Source organism: Aspergillus pseudodeflectus, assembly GCF_044049435.1.
Source record: "Aspergillus pseudodeflectus strain CBS 756.74 chromosome Unknown BJX68scaffold_48, whole genome shotgun sequence".
Classification (NCBI taxonomy): Eukaryota; Fungi; Ascomycota; class Eurotiomycetes; order Eurotiales; family Aspergillaceae; genus Aspergillus; species Aspergillus pseudodeflectus.
Genome location: NW_027263824.1, coordinates 81,421 through 95,172, shown reverse-complemented (window position 1 = coordinate 95,172; position 13,752 = coordinate 81,421). Strand labels below are relative to the sequence as shown.

Below are 13,752 nucleotides of genomic sequence, written 5' to 3'. Positions count from 1 at the left end.
GACAGACATCACCCTCATTCGCATCATGGTAGGCCCACTGGAATCCATCGCAGGCGGAAAGGCTTGGTACTACTGCCCAAAAGGCCCCATGGTCCTCGGGGAAGGACCAATCTATCGAGCCAGCGACTCGACGCTCCATTGGGTGGATTGTCTCTCCGAGCCTCCAGAGCTGTACGTCCTCAAAGTCGACCCCGTTACCGGTGATGCGATTGGCGAAGCGCGAGTTCTGGCCCTGGAGGATAGCGTCACCGTCGCCTTCTTCCGCAAGGATAAGCCCGGGAGCTACATCGCCGCGTACTACCAGGGCGTATGCTTCGTGGACGAAGCCACGGGGAAACTCGATGTCGTCAAGGAAATCATCCCCAAGAGTCAGCGAGACGAGCTACGTTTCAATGACGGGGGCATCGACGCAAAGGGCAGGTTCTGGCTGGCGGAGATTGATAAACGCGCCATGGCCTTTGGGCCAAATCAGCTCCCGGAAAGCTATGGGACGCCGAGGGGGAGGTTATGGAGATATGATCCCGACGGGAGCTTACACTTGATGATCTCCGAGGGTGTGGTCTGTGGAAATGGACTGGCATGGAGTCCTGATAATAAGACGAGTAAGTGCAACCTGGCTGGGCCAATCCATACTGGTGAAAGCTAGGAGGAAGAGGCGTTCTAACTGGGAGTAGTGTACTTCAACGACTCGGTTGCAATGGTGGTCTTTGCGTTTGATTTTGATTTGGAAAGCGGCAGCATCTCCAACAAGCGGCTTTTAGTCGACAGACGCTCGTCATATGGGGAACCGGATGGGATGGTCGTCGAGTAAGACTCTGCTTGTTTTTCTAAATGAATAGCGAGACTGACAACAAGCAGCACTGACGGAAACCTCTGGATTGCTGTTTTCGCGTCCCATAGGATAATGGTATTCAGTCCCGAGGGCAAACACCTGAAAGATATCGTGTGCACAGCCAAGAACCCGGCCTGTACTACATGGGGAGGAAAAGATCACAGTATTATCTTCATGGCAAGCGGCAAAGATCGCAGTGAGAACCCGGAGCCAGGAGATGAAGGCGGCCATATGTTCAAATATCACCCTGTGATTGCGAGGGGTTATCCTAAGCATGAGTTTGCAGGTTGATTGGGGGATCGATCTACATCTAGTCAAAATTCAGATCATCATCTTCGACTCGTGTAACAATTATCTGTAACTTTAATGGTGCAGTTATTGCAGTCGTCATTCAACCCAAGTCGAGGGATCATAGGGACACGAGGATAAGCCCAGTATGGCCATTGAGCAACTGTCATAAGATGACATGGGTATACGAGGCCAATCTGCACCTGGTTCTTGCATTGGCAAAATAGAATGAGGTTCGCATACCAATTGGACTGCAACTGCATATTCCAAATAGTAATCTAATCTGCCCAAAAAGCCTTGCGCACTGTGTCACACATGAGAGAAATAGCCAGCCTGCCCTCCTTGAGTACGCCATCCATGGCCAGAAATGGGTGAGGCATGCCTTTCATGACCTGCAGCTCTACCTGTACACCAGCTTCTTGCAGTTCTCGAGCGTACTCTTCACCCTCGGAACGAAGCACATCCAATTCCCCAACCAGCACAAGCGCAGGCGGCAACCGCGACCAGTCCCCTTTATAGAAGAGCGGGCTGGCCTCGCTGTTGGACCAGTCAGACTGGTTAGGTAGATAATGGCGCCTGTACCAGAGCATTTTCTCTGCCGGAAGCGCCGCCGTGTGCTCATATTCCCGGTACGACTTGTTGTTCTCCACTATTGCCGTGTTGTCTGTCACTGGAACTGACAGGACCTGGGTCTTGAAATGTATGGGCGGGGTCAGAGTCATGGCCTTGTGTGTCATGACTGCAGCAAGATTTGCCCCGGCCGATGAGCCCCCAACAGCTAGCTTGGAGGCGTCGAGGGACAGCGCCGACACGCCATCCGAAACGAGCCAGAGCACGGCCTCCCAGCTATCATGCACTGCGGCAGGCCAAGGGTGTTCGGGAGCAAGTCTGCGTAGTCAGAGTTAGCCGAGGTACTGAATCATCTCGAATATGCAAGATACTCACCGGTAGTCAACAGTAACGACGACACAGTTTGCGCGCACGCATATGTTGGTACAGACTGTGTTTTCGGTGTCGATGGTACCAAGCACCCACCCCCCACCGTGGAAATAGAGCAATACTGGCCATCCCTCTTTTGGTTTCGCTCCGGAGGGCGTGAAGCAACGGACTTTGATATCTGGACCCGTCGTAGCCCGACGTCGAACCGCAATGTCTTCTGTCTTTCCCACTGTAAGGGGCTCCCCGCCGCCGGGAATCAACGTGCCGCTCGTGCGGGATGCTTCGACAGGCTGCTAGTGAACTTGCTGGCTGTTCAGAATGTATCTGTTGTAGAAGGCGACATAGTCGGGGCTTAGTCTATACTTTACCGACTGATGCAAGGGATATGGGGGTTGAGGGTAATGCTCGATAGACATCTTGGACGACAGCAAGGCAATGGTGCACAAATCGAAGTACTAAGGGGTTTGTCCTGAATTATGGCGAGATAGTGCACAAACTTCGTAGTTATACCTTCGTCAGCTCTAATAAAAGGTGACTACCAGAAGCATCCTGCCTTCCGAACCTGCGGACCCCACGCCTTGAGTGGGACACACATTGCAAATTGAAGTTGGAGACCAAAATGGGTGGGAGACCCAGCAGCTCCCACGGAAACCTGTTGCTTGACTCATCTGGAATTGCAACAACATTTTTGCTGGAGCAACACTGCCTACCAATGTTGCTATTGTAAGATTATAAATCTGGGTTCCTCCACCTATAGCCCAGTGAGCTACTGACCATCCCGCTTCAAATTCCACTTTAGACCAGCATGGCTTTAAAAAATCCCTATCCTGGCTGAATCGGCACCTCCCCCACTGCCAGGGATACACTCGCAGGCCATCGTTGCCAATGGAATAGTCTACTGCTCCGGCTCCGTCGCGTTGGATCCCAAAACGGGAAATCTTATTGACGGTGATATCAAGGCCCATACGGTGGGACCTTCCCATTTCCACCATCCGTTCGGACTTGAGCCACTCCTCTGGATGTCGCCTATTCGATGTAGCATCAATGTATCCAGAACCTGTCCAATGTCCTCCAGGCCGCTGGCTCAGACATTACAAAGGTCGTCAAGGTCAACGTTTTTCTGGCCAAGATGGACGACCTTGCGGAAATGAAGAGCGTCTACACACAGTACTGGGGCGATATCAAACCATCGCGGACGTTAGTGATCCGGCTCAACCCCTGGCCCCTGATCTCACCGACCTACCCTATGCTGACCATGCTACCTGGTTAGCTGCGTTGCGGTAAAGACATTACCACTGGATACCGATGTTGAGATTGTGTTGCGATTCTGTAGCAGGTTTCTTGCATTTATGTGATGAATTGCCCCTCCCTTTCGAAGAGTTGAAACACGATAGGGTCTATGCTGAAGACCTCGGGCGCGTGAGGGTCGTTTATATAACTCCGAGGCTTCATGAGCCTCCATTCTGAAATACTCATTGCGTCTAGAAATATAGGCTATTCGGCGTATTTGTCTAAGAGCACATCTAGAACATCAGTTGCGTGGGGGGTAGTCTTATCTTATTTACTATAAATGACCACATATGTTCCCACGCTCAACCGGCGCTCTGTAGCTGATCGCCCGTCCTCTCTGAATTGAACAAGAACCGGCTTTGGTCAATCGTAGGACTAGACAACATGAAACGATCGCACGACGTTGGAGACCTCATTCACCTCGGACACTGTTCTGGCTCGAGCGCAACAATATCAAGGTAGGCTGACAAAAAAAGGGGGAAAGGAAATACAGACGCTGTTGCTAATTCCACTCTTTAGACTGGGTGTTACGGTATTGTCACTCCAAACACCACGAGCCGGCGAGATGCTGTGGCTCAGTCCAGACGGGTCACATGGAGGAATTCCGATCATCTTTCCAACCTTTGGGAATGTGGACGACGGACGAATCATGAGAGTGGGAGACCAGCGGGACATGCTCCGGCACATGAAGAGCGTTCCTCATCATGGCTTCGCGAAGGATTGTGTATGGGATCTCGTCACAACGCATGAACCCAGAGACCACTCCAATTTGCCGGACATTGAAGATACCGGGGCAAACAGCTGTCGAGGCAGTTGCCCATCACAGGCACTGTTACGGTTGTCCCCGCTCAACGTGCCTGTTGACTTGGGAGGCTCCTGGCTGAGAGAATCTGGAGATTGGGAGATATTGTACAGGTATGGGTCTAGACAGCAACGAGAGACTCTGAATGCTACTGCTAGATGTGGCGCTAATGCCTCCTAGAATCGCCCTACGTAACGATGGCCTGATACTAGATCTGTGCATTGAGAATAACAACACTGTCGGCGACGCTTTCCGGGGTTTGCGGGCGAAAATATTGCTTCACAACTATTTTCGCGTCTCAGTAAGCTCATGGCGCCCCCTCTCTTTGCCGGCATCTACAATTTGTACTGACTTTCTCGTCCGGTAATCTCTAGAGTCCAGGAAATATCAGCATTCATGGATTGCACGGCTCTCATTCTCTGCCCCAACCGGGCACTATCAGCTCCTTGTACTCTCATGATGCTTTACGCTTCAAGGTGGGGGAATTTGTTGACCAGGTTTGGAGATTAAAGCCCGACGACGCGATGAATGTGATTGTGGAAGACGAAAACAAAATTACAGCTGGCATCAGGATTATGACGAGTAATTTGCCTGACCTTGGTATGCAGGCAATGGTTCCTAACTCCCCCATGCCCGGTACTAATAATGTTGATCCATAGTGCTCTGGGCACCAGAAACACATGCGCCGGTAGAGCCTGGGGTTCGCTTTATTTGTGTTGAGAGGGGAAGCGTTGTCGAGCCATTTACAGTTCCCACTGGGGGAGGTGTCTTTCTAAGGCAGGTTTTGACCGATAGATAAGACAGCCCTACATGCGAAAGCTAGCCAGGGTCAACAGCCAGGCTCAATCCGTGGTTTACAAAATCTAGACAGATTATTTGTACCTACTTTAACATCAGTTCGACTTACATTCACTGATCCATCGAATTTACTCCCGCGGTCTTACCACCGTTGACAGAGACTACGTATGAGGGTAGAACAACGGAGTATGCACAACACAAAAGTGCACCAGTCGTCAATATGCCTCTTTTAGTTTTGTGCATGCACAGCGAGTCATGCGAGCAATCGAGATCTAGTCTGTTTGGCGTAGACCTTGCGGGCAGTTCCGCTGGGGCTGAGCAGAGTGGATTCAGGGCGTCGAATGGGGCGACTCGGCCCTGGTTTGGCCCTAAATCTGGTCAACCCAAGCGAGCAATTGGGCCAAACTGTTGGACAGGTCGCAGCGTGGCATGCTCCGGTGCGTCTCCGGCGACTTGGCAAGTCTGGGCAGCGTCTTTCGATCAAGGAACCCTCGGGCGTTGGGCTCCCCTAGCCCGGGGAACCGACTCGCCAGGCTGCTTCGTTAAATAAAGGCGCATCTCCTGATTGAAAGGACAGTGGTCTTGTCACAGTTATCACGATAATGATGCGCTCCAATCTGTATGTCTTTGCGCTTGCCGCCGCGCGACTGGCGATCGGCAAACAAGTCGGTTATTTCCAGGCGGAAAACTGCGCCGCTCCCTCCGATTTCGAGTCCTGCTACGCCGATGCAGACGAATGGTTGGCCGACTGTATCAACGAGAACTGCGATGCGCTAGGTGTAGACTGCCACAATGCCTGCGAGTGCGCCAGACAGGGAGCTTACACGCGATGTGCAACGAGCTATTGCTGGAACATGGTACGCGCAGTCGAAAATGGAATGCGTGCTCTATCGTTAACAGAACTGTCTTCAGGTCTATAGCTGCGAGTATCAACTCCAGGTCAGCGACGTCGTCAGCTCGTGCCTTGACCCCGATCTCAACTCGATCCCCTTCTGGCCTCCTCCGGACAATGCGACTGGGGGATGCAATTGCAACATTGGCAAGATATCTCGCGCACAGGTAATAGTTAATGAGGCTGTTGGATCGTGTGACGACTTTGTGGACGCGTTCAATATGACTCCGGATCAGATTAAGAGTATCGGAAACGCGTGTCTCTGCTGTGGACTGAGCGGATTTCTCTCTCCGTAAGTGTCGAAAACCCGGCTGTATGGTGAGGGCGTGTTGACAGAACTAGATTTTACTCCTTTTGTCCTAAACTCGACCCTGCCGAGCTGGAACTGGAAGGCTTTGAGTCAGCTATGGACGACCTAATCCCGAACATTGACTGGTCCCAATGCAGCTCGTGGATGAATGGCTACGACTGCGCCGCCGACTTTGGATACCCTGCCGATGTGGAGACCTACTTCGGGCCTGGGGAGTTCCCAGCGGACGGAACAGAGACCCTGCGCAACATCGGAGCACTCACAACGCCTGTCAGCCCGACCGCGACGTTCGTCATCGCAGGTGAGGAGGTATACATCACTGCTGTCTCGACGGATGCTGCTGTGCCGACGGGTTCGAGCGATAGCGATGATACGGATGAGAACAGTGACAGTAGCGACAGCAACGACAGCAGCGATACAAACCACAGTAGCGATAGCAGCAGCGATAACTCTCAGTCTGCCGCCGACGACGAGCCAGAATCAAATAGCGACGAGGCGCCGGAGGACGCTGCGGTTCGAGGGATCGGAGTCAGCGCCATGCTCGCTGGGTTCGCCGTGGCCATCACTGGCCTGCTTGTCCTGTAACGAGATGTACATACATAATAATGAAGATTACGGCTGTGGCGTCATCCAAGCGTTTGACAGGCTGGAAATTCGTGTTAAGTGCGCCTAATTTGTTCGTATTGACTCGTGCTTGGCTGTGACTCAACCCATTCCCCTCCGTTCTTCCCCAATATCGTCTCCCACATCATTTCCAAAGACATACCTGTCTCCTCCGTCTGCAAGATGTCAAAGCCGGATATCACAAAAGAAGTCGCGAGGCTCGCCAGACTCTCGAACGTCCAGAACGGCCTTCCACCCTCCATGCGTGCACTGCCGGTCGCTGCCATTGTGGCGGGAGGCGTCATCACCAAACTCACCGGCATGTCCAGTGGAATCGAAGAGCGATTGTTAGGCCCGTCAGATACGATCGCACTCGACAAGCCCGTTCAAACAGATCCGAAATCCAGTTCCAAACCACAGGCTGGTGCGAACGCCGGGGAAATGCAGCATCGGCCGAACGAGGGAGGCAAGAAGACATCATCGTGATGTCTGGGTTCCTACTGCAAAGCCAGTTTCTGTATTATAATTATGAGTTCATGAGCATCTCCTCTCTGCTATGATGATTTTATTGCATTCTTCACTTTGTGATGCGACTTGGCGTTGTGTAGTCGCCGACGCCGAAAAATACAAATATACGGTATCCGCTACGAGACCAGACGGAGCAGCTGGTTCTGAAACTCAGTAGCATCTCGGATAAGTGCGTCTACTCTGCTTGCAACATCCCGAGCAGATTTCTCGCCGACAAAGAAGAAATGGTTGCCTGTGACGGGCAGACACAACCTTGCGGGAGCGGAGTGTACGAGATCCATCAGCTGCTGCCACTTTGGCGTCCCTTGCACTTGCCTGATCCCTGCCTTTCCGATCATACTTTCCAGTTTATACGTGAGTAAGAAGCCCCAGCTCGCGCGATCTGCCAAAGCATGTCTCGCGTCCAAGGAACTTGTTGGGTAGAGAGCCGTGATAAGAGGAAGGTTTGCGATATCCAGGACCCGACTGTCCTCCTCGTGAGATACTTCGTCTTGCTCGAAGTTTCCCTCCCCATCATACTTGAGCCCGAGTCCGATCAGGTTAATCGGCGTCCCTCCAACGTACTCCCGCAGGTAGAGTTCCTCTGAAACGATCTCCCGTCCTCCGTTGAGATCCTGCATCTCGCTCAACTGCTTCCAGAAGACGCCGAGATGAGCCGGAACCTGAAAGTATCCGGAGGGACTACAGGAGATTCCTGGTGGAAGTGGTCGGATGCTTGAAAATCCGGGGGTCGCTGCAAAACTGATGTACTGCATGACGTCGAGGCCGAGCTGCTTCGCTGCAATGGTGAATGGGACAACCATGCGACCGCCCATGCTCCACGAGATCAAAACCACAGATCGAGTTGGCAAGTTGTGCTCGGACACAACCTTTGCGGCGGTCTTTGCCGCTTGCCCGCCCCAGTCCTTGATTCTGTAGCGGGCAGCAGTTGCCGGCATAATCTCAGGCTCCGTTTCGAGCGGGTACGAGAGCGAGAGGACCCCATATCCAAGTTCAGAGAGCCAGTGGGCGAGAAAGTCGGTTGGTCTTGAACCCGCGTGTCCGCCATAAAAAATACGAGCCAGGTGTAAGCCTCCAGGGACGCAGATAATCAATGGGTTAACTTTTGCATCCTCAGTTGAGTGTTTGGCAGGCTGATAGTGATACAGCGCTGGGAAGTTGGCGACGTGGTCCAAGACTTCGCTGGGATACATTGCGCGGTCCATGATCCCGTCGTTGTGAACATGATTCCAAGGCTCCTTTCAGCAATTTAGCCGTCAACATGGGCATCTGAGCGATGCCGATGTCGGATCGCGGTCCCACTTCGGCTGTCCCACTTCGGCTGAGAGATTTGGAGACGGAGAGTCTGGGGGAATCCAAGATTCCTCGAGAGAGTTTAGGACTCAAGGTGGAGGCTTCGTTCGGCTCTAGGCGGGGATAAGCCGAGAGGCGGAGATGGAACGGATCAACTATCGTCCGGCTTCTCCAATGTTTACATCCGGAATTCTTGTGAGTTTGAGGATTCTGTCTGTCTTTGCATGGCCTGACAATTTCGGTCTGACTTCTCCTACAGCTTCACTAACTTTTGGCAACACTCCTACTCTCTAAAATCCCTCCGCGTGCTCTGCCTCAACCCTCTTTCCCGTCGCCTCCACCATGTCCAAACGCCCAGCCCGACCGGGAGCCTCTTGGCCACGCGAGCCGGATCCAACACCGTTTTCGATTGAAGGAAGTCCTTGTCAATCTCAGCGCCATGAACGGGATGATGAACATACCAATGAGGAGCGTGAACTGGGCGAAGAAATAGAAGAATATGACGGCTCGGTTGGAGGATATGTTGGTCAGATCGGACGACAAGCCCCCGACTGCGCCTTGCGCTAGAACCATGCACGCGGTGGAGAAGAGCATCAGCTTGCGGCGACCGAATCGATCGACCGTGAAGATGGCTACTAATCCACCTAATGCTAGTGTCGCCTGTAAGCATGCAGAGAATATCCTGGCCACGCTCCCGGAAGGCCTTCACAGGGTTACGTCGAAAAGCGAAGTGACGGGTATAGATGAGATGGACTTTTCGTCCCGCCTTGCGAACTTAATGGCGAAACGCATCGCCGCGTTTCAGGCGTCCGTCCTGCCACCTCTCGAGGATGCACGATGGGGTGCAATGGGCTCAGCAAGGAACGACGTTGCACTTCGTCCTACTGAAGAACTCAGTTCCCATCCTGCTCAAAAGGAAATGGAAAAATTTTCGGCCTTCGCCATGGATTCCTTATTTGACCCGACGGTTGCCCCTTTTGGAGCCTCCGGGACGTATATCTCGTCTGGAGCGCGACTCGTTGGACTTTTTCTGGAGCCTTCCTCAAGTATGATGAGTACACGATGAGTTCAGGCTCTTGGACGCACAAATTTGAGGTTCAAAAACAAGACTTCCTCCAAATCGAGGAACCCATATCGTGTTTAAAGAGTCGATCATGACTATGCTATGAATTTAGGACTGCCACCTTTATGCCCTATTCTGCGCTATTCTACATCGAACCACAGGTCATGCGGTAACAGAGCGGTATTGCCTTCAGAAACTATGTAATCGCCGAAATACGAGGGCATTCGATCCCAGCCATCGCAACTATACGCCAAGCTTACTCGCCTAAACCGCCAGATCGCTTAAACAACAGGTCATTTGAAGAAGAACATGACAAATGGTGAATAATCCACCTCACCGGTCGTTGTCCTGGGAATATCGAGTCGCATATCGCCGGCGAACGCGAAGACCAACTGCTCGGCCTGCGACCGGAGTTCATCCGCCGATTTATCGTCATCTCCGCGCAGTAAACAGGACTTTTTGTACAAAGTCCATGCTCTTTCCGGTCGGAAGTACGCCCGGTTGCTCCAGACTTTGAGAGCCTCATCGAGTAGAGCGCTATGTGATTTGTCAGTCGAAGGCCATTAATGGGAATTGGATACATACACCGCGTCACTCTTCCTCCCTAAGCGGACGTAATGGTCCGATACCTTCAGCATTGCGCCAGCTGTGTGAGGATGACTATTCCCGAGCGTCATTCGATACTGGCGGAGGGCCATGTCGTGCAGTTCGAAGCTCTCGGCTAGTCGATCCTGCGCGGCACGCACGTTGCCCAGGTGAAGCATCGCAAATCCAGTTCGATACGACCGATCGTTCAACAGTCCCCACTCTTTTCTAAACCATTCGAGCACCGGAATGAGAAGCGTTTCCGCCTCTTCTAGCCGCCCAAGCTGCAGCAAAGCATAACTCGAATAGCATTTGGGGAAGGTTCCAAGCCATCGAGCGCCCCTGATGAGACCCGGATCCGTTTCGCGTGCTCCACACACCACTTGAATATCGATTGACTTCTGGAGTGTGTCTATAGCTTCCTGGTATTGCTCGATAGTGAGATAATAGACGCCGAGCTCAGTGTATGCTATCGAGGCGTTTGGTTCGTCTCCATGCATCAGACTAATGCGAATATTTTCGTCACAATGGTATCGAGCCTTTTCCGGATCCCTCAGCCATTGCAAGCAAGCCGAAAGGGCGAAATGGCACGAGGCCATCGACATGGTTGATTCCAATCCTGCGTTAATGAGCAGTGCTTCAGCACATTCAAGGAACGGTATCATGCTCGGATGATTACCCCGTTCCATATGGTACCTGTTGCCAAGCAGACAGTGTGAGTAGAGCAAATACAAGCATTATCAGGGTCGAGCTGCGAACTTACCATGCAGCATCGACGAGCAATTTCGCAAACTGCTCGGATACAAAGTGCGGAAGTTTAGGTCGATCGGTGCCCATATATAACTGACGCAACCTCTCAATATGAGGCATCAGTCGCGAGCTTAGCACCCAGTGCTTGACTTCGTGACTCCATTGATATGTTCCTCGCGGCCATGTCCCGTCTACCAACTGTACTAGAGCCGTGAACGCTTCACTGAGTTGGTCCGGTGACATTCTCGCCAGGGCAGCGTCTTGAATGACTCGGTGAATCCGAATCGCCTTCTCGTTCTTGAGCCTCCGAATCAGAGAGCTACGGAGGAGACCAGTCCGGGCAGGCTCAAAGGTACGGGTAGTAATTGGGAACTTCTCAGTCAACTCTTTGAGCTCTGGATGGGTAAATATGAGCTCAGGTATGGCGTCAGGATCGAGCAACGCAATCAAGTCAAGCAATTTCTGAGCTGGAGGATCCAAATGTTCAAACTGCCAGACGTTGAATAACGCCTTCTTGTTTTTCTCTCGCAAGCCGGCGATTGCGGTTGAGTGGACGTCGGTCAGGAAAAGGCGGTCGTTGTAGGAATTGAGGAACTCGCCAAACGACAGGTCCTGCCGTTGCAGAATCGAGGCAATCTGCACGAGAGCCAGAGGGAGTCCACCGAGCCGATCCACTAGAGCCAGTGCCTCTTCGTAGTCGTTTTCGGCGTCATATCCCGTCAACGCCTGCAGGAAGACGGCAGCTGAGGTCCGCTCAAACGGGTCGAGGTCGATTCCCGACATGGAGAAGAAGTGTGATTTGGCGACGGGGTCACGGCTTGTGACGAGGATCGCTCCACCGCCAGCATGAGGCCAATATTCAGCCAGGACTCCCGGATCATCTGCGTTGTCGAACACAAGGAGCCAATTCGCAAACTCCTCAGACAGAATGTCGTCCTCGCTGAACGCGCCACGCCCCGACTTGCTTGGGCGATTTAGCCACTCGAGTAACCGATCTCGACTCACCACCGAATTACCCTCGTCTATCTCGCTCACCAGACCTAGTTTTGCCGCAATGGCATTGAAATTTTCGGCGAGCTTAACTTCGTTGTCCGCGTGTACCCAGAACACCGCATCGAACTGGTGCTTCCGCGTCGTGACGAACTCGACGGCTACTTCGGTCTTTCCGATGCCTCCTGGCCCGCAGATCGCGAAGGACCGGACGGGCTGACTTGCGTAAGGAGGCGATCGTAGCTTCGGTCGGAGAAGCGCTTTGTCAATGAGTTCCAGTGTTTGCTGCCTGCCATAACATTCCCCGGGAATATGGTGTTTGTCAAAGACATAGCACGGCAGCTTGACGGCAGGAACCTCGCTGACTGGCTTCCCCTTGGCTGGAAGAATCTCGAGATCCGAAACCTCCTCTGAGCCGGCGGTCGCCCTTCTTGAAGAGAGAGGATCTTCAATGTCCAGATTGTCTAACCCGGCCCCAATCTCAGAGGCCGCCTCTGACGCTACCGGAGTGGGTAGCCACTTGTGAGCTGCTTTGGCGAGATGACTGGTATTTTGAGATACGCGCCAGCTGACCGAGAGTTGGGCCACTCTTGAAGCTAGGTCAGAGATAGCTTCATGGATCTTTGACCCCTCAAGGACACTGCAGATCTCTTTATGATTTGCATTTGAGCCAAACGATTTCTCAGAAGCAAGGGCAGTTGCAGCCAGAGACTGGTCCACCAACTACATACAACCGGCATCAGTTGGTTTTCCATGATTGATGTACCAGATCGAATTGATACTTACCACCTTACTGCGACGTGACAAAATATTTCCCGAGCTATACTTGGTCGGTACAGTCTCAAAGGCACACAGGACCGTGTGGTGGAATGCCGTTTCTTCAAACTTGGCAGAGACATTCCAAAGTGTCGCGATATCCTCGTTCATCCGTCGCAGGACATCTGCTGACAGTCGGCCATGTGAATAGATCAGTTGGTCTAGCTGCTTCCTTGGCTCGGGCTTGTTTGCTGTCGGATGTGGTGTGCCTAGGAAGATGAGTCCTTGAAGACTATCCAGTAGCCTTTGGACGGAAGGGTTAAAGCTGCCTTCGTAGAGAAGCGCAACTGTCTACAGAAGAAACAAGGTCAGGAGGTGAAAGACGGCTCGCGAAGTGGTCGAGGGGAGTACCCTTTTCACGATAACCCCGCCAAACCCATGAGCGACAATCAGAAGCGGATGTTCAGTGATCTATAGCGGAGGCACACTCAGTTAGGTGGAAGCTGCACGAGCAGGTGTCTATGTGAATGGCAGACCTTTGAGGTCGCGGCCGCCTCTAGAAGACATTCTAGCAGTGTCCTCCCCAGGTCGACGAATCGAATCCACGAGAATCGTGGACCGAATTCCTCTTCATACGTATATTGTAGCACTCTGGCTGTCTTGCAATGGGCCGGGAAAAGACGAAGTGGCCAGGCAATGTCATTAATATTCTTTGACCATTTCAAAGCTGTTCCTGAGCCGATGTCTGGTACGAGAAGAACACTGTGATGGTGGTCAACTTGGAACAAAAGAACCGACCGGTGACATACTTCAAACCGGCCGAGCCCTCGTCGTGTTGCGCAGTCTCCGAGTCCGGATATAGCTGCTCTATCCTCCCGGCCGACACAGAAGACACAATGCCGTCCATCGCTGCTGACCCGTATCGTTGTCTTCCCGATCAGAATTTCCAAGATAAGTGAAGCTCAAGCAAAAGAGGACGGCCCCCAAGGAAGGATCGAGCCGTTTCGTTTGTAAGGGCCGCCTTTGGACCCCA

The 13,752-nt window shown here is 52.6% G+C and overlaps 8 protein-coding genes across 8 annotated transcripts; 5 read left to right on the top strand and 3 right to left on the bottom strand.

Annotated features, from left to right (window-relative positions):
- Positions 1-25: 25 nt before the first annotated feature.
- BJX68DRAFT_270346 (SMP-30/gluconolactonase/LRE family protein) lies at positions 26-1,123 on the top strand (the record flags this gene model as incomplete). Its single annotated transcript, XM_071046616.1, has 3 exons — positions 26-602; positions 675-807; positions 859-1,123. 3 exons carry the CDS (start codon positions 26-28, stop codon positions 1,121-1,123), a joined length of 975 nt encoding a protein of 324 aa, XP_070895386.1.
- A 275-nt stretch (positions 1,124-1,398) lies between these two features.
- BJX68DRAFT_270345 (alpha/beta hydrolase) lies at positions 1,399-2,475 on the bottom strand (the record flags this gene model as incomplete). Its single annotated transcript, XM_071046615.1, has 3 exons — positions 1,399-2,008; positions 2,066-2,352; positions 2,428-2,475. 3 exons carry the CDS (start codon positions 2,473-2,475, stop codon positions 1,399-1,401), a joined length of 945 nt encoding a protein of 314 aa, XP_070895385.1.
- A 1,258-nt stretch (positions 2,476-3,733) lies between these two features.
- Positions 3,734-4,950, top strand: BJX68DRAFT_270344 (galactose mutarotase-like domain-containing protein; the record flags this gene model as incomplete). Its single annotated transcript, XM_071046614.1, has 5 exons — positions 3,734-3,807; positions 3,869-4,264; positions 4,332-4,452; positions 4,526-4,751; positions 4,811-4,950. The coding sequence occupies 5 exons, from the start codon at positions 3,734-3,736 to the stop codon at positions 4,948-4,950; spliced, it is 957 nt and encodes a 318-aa protein (XP_070895384.1).
- Positions 4,951-5,490: 540 nt separating this feature from the next.
- Positions 5,491-6,837, top strand: BJX68DRAFT_157621 (uncharacterized protein). Its single transcript, XM_071036788.1, has 3 exons — positions 5,491-5,806; positions 5,862-6,133; positions 6,184-6,837. Exons 1-3 carry the CDS (start codon positions 5,552-5,554, stop codon positions 6,734-6,736), a joined length of 1,080 nt encoding a protein of 359 aa, XP_070895383.1. The 5' UTR covers positions 5,491-5,551; the 3' UTR covers positions 6,737-6,837.
- Positions 6,838-7,319, top strand: BJX68DRAFT_157622 (uncharacterized protein). The gene has a single exon (XM_071036789.1). It carries the CDS (start codon positions 6,938-6,940, stop codon positions 7,238-7,240), a length of 303 nt encoding a protein of 100 aa, XP_070895382.1. The 5' UTR covers positions 6,838-6,937; the 3' UTR covers positions 7,241-7,319.
- Positions 7,320-7,398: 79 nt separating this feature from the next.
- Positions 7,399-8,475, bottom strand: BJX68DRAFT_257565 (thioesterase domain protein; the record flags this gene model as incomplete). The annotated part of the gene is made up of 1 exon (XM_071043371.1): positions 7,399-8,475. One exon carries the CDS (start codon positions 8,473-8,475, stop codon positions 7,399-7,401), a length of 1,077 nt encoding a protein of 358 aa, XP_070895381.1.
- Positions 8,476-8,749: 274 nt separating this feature from the next.
- Positions 8,750-9,798, top strand: BJX68DRAFT_157617 (uncharacterized protein). Its single transcript, XM_071036787.1, has 2 exons — positions 8,750-8,770; positions 8,835-9,798. Exon 2 carries the CDS (start codon positions 9,075-9,077, stop codon positions 9,639-9,641), a length of 567 nt encoding a protein of 188 aa, XP_070895380.1. The 5' UTR covers positions 8,750-8,770; positions 8,835-9,074; the 3' UTR covers positions 9,642-9,798.
- A 133-nt stretch (positions 9,799-9,931) lies between these two features.
- On the bottom strand, positions 9,932-13,626 carry BJX68DRAFT_270339 (uncharacterized protein; the record flags this gene model as incomplete). Its single annotated transcript, XM_071046613.1, has 7 exons — positions 9,932-10,175; positions 10,224-10,919; positions 10,987-12,686; positions 12,750-13,070; positions 13,131-13,190; positions 13,256-13,481; positions 13,529-13,626. 7 exons carry the CDS (start codon positions 13,624-13,626, stop codon positions 9,932-9,934), a joined length of 3,345 nt encoding a protein of 1,114 aa, XP_070895379.1.
- Between the last annotated feature and the right edge of the window lie 126 nt (positions 13,627-13,752).

What these genes read in the sequence shown, in the direction of transcription:
- BJX68DRAFT_157621 (XM_071036788.1), top strand. Translation starts at nt 5,552, where the DNA reads ATGATGCGCTCCAATCTGTATGTCTTTGCGCTTGCCGCCGCGCGACTG. An exon ending in CGAGCTATTGCTGGAACATG is followed by an intron (nt 5,807 to 5,861) that starts GTACGCGCAGTC and finishes AACTGTCTTCAG; the next exon opens with GTCTATAGCTGCGAGTATCA. An exon ending in CTGAGCGGATTTCTCTCTCC is followed by an intron (nt 6,134 to 6,183) that starts GTAAGTGTCGAA and finishes TGACAGAACTAG; the next exon opens with ATTTTACTCCTTTTGTCCTA.
- BJX68DRAFT_157622 (XM_071036789.1), top strand. Translation starts at nt 6,938, where the DNA reads ATGTCAAAGCCGGATATCACAAAAGAAGTCGCGAGGCTCGCCAGACTC.
- BJX68DRAFT_157617 (XM_071036787.1), top strand. Translation starts at nt 9,075, where the DNA reads ATGACGGCTCGGTTGGAGGATATGTTGGTCAGATCGGACGACAAGCCC.